The sequence below is a fragment of the Salpingoeca rosetta genome, assembly GCF_000188695.1.
Source record: "Salpingoeca rosetta unplaced genomic scaffold supercont1.4, whole genome shotgun sequence".
Classification (NCBI taxonomy): domain Eukaryota; class Choanoflagellata; order Craspedida; family Salpingoecidae; genus Salpingoeca; species Salpingoeca rosetta.
Window position 1 is genome coordinate 1,515,515 of NW_004754930.1, and position 585 is coordinate 1,516,099.

The 585-nt window shown below is 63.4% G+C and overlaps 1 protein-coding gene across 1 annotated transcript in view; it reads right to left on the reverse strand.

Annotated features, from left to right (window-relative positions):
* The window catches only part of PTSG_11719 (uncharacterized protein), a gene marked incomplete at both ends in the record, with an annotated part of 12,802 nt that overhangs the window by 9,851 nt on the left and 2,366 nt on the right, over positions 1-585 (reverse strand). The window contains one exon of the mRNA XM_004997313.1: positions 9-581. Within this exon, the coding sequence (XP_004997370.1) occupies positions 9-581 (573 nt within the window). The remainder of the gene's footprint in view (positions 1-8; positions 582-585) is intronic.

Consider the following 585-nt stretch of genomic DNA (forward strand, 5'->3'; position numbering starts at 1 on the left):
AAGCTGACGTCTGGTCTCGTGCGGTTGGCCAGGTACAGGAGCGAGCCGACGAGGTTGCGGAAAGGCAGGCGTCGGTCGGGCTGCTCGCTGATGCTGGAGGCGTCGATGCCAACACGCATGGGCGTGGACACGCTGGCTGCGGCTGCCAGGTTGTAGTCGTTGACGATGTCGTTGATGGCCTGTGTCTGCGCAATGTGCAACACCCCGTCAGCTGGTGACGTCAGGTGAAGGCCCAGGTACCAGGTGAGCGGGCCCAGGTCCTCTTCCTCGAAGCTCTCCTTGATCTGCTGCTTGCAGGCACGGATGTGGCGCTCGCTGCTGCCGCTGATGATGAGGTCGTCGACGTACGTGATGATCCATGTGCGCTGTCCGTCGTCGTGGAGCTTGGTGAAGAGGCAAGCGTCGGACGTTCTTTGCGCCCATCCGTTGGTCTTGAGGAAGGTGTGCAGCTTCTTGGCCCAAGCACGGCCAGCTTTGCTTGAGGCCGTAGAGCGGCTTGAGCAGCCGGACACCTTGCCCGCGTAACCTTTGAGCGCCCGCCGCCGATGGCGGGGAGGTGCGGGCGGCAGCTCCATGTACAGCTCC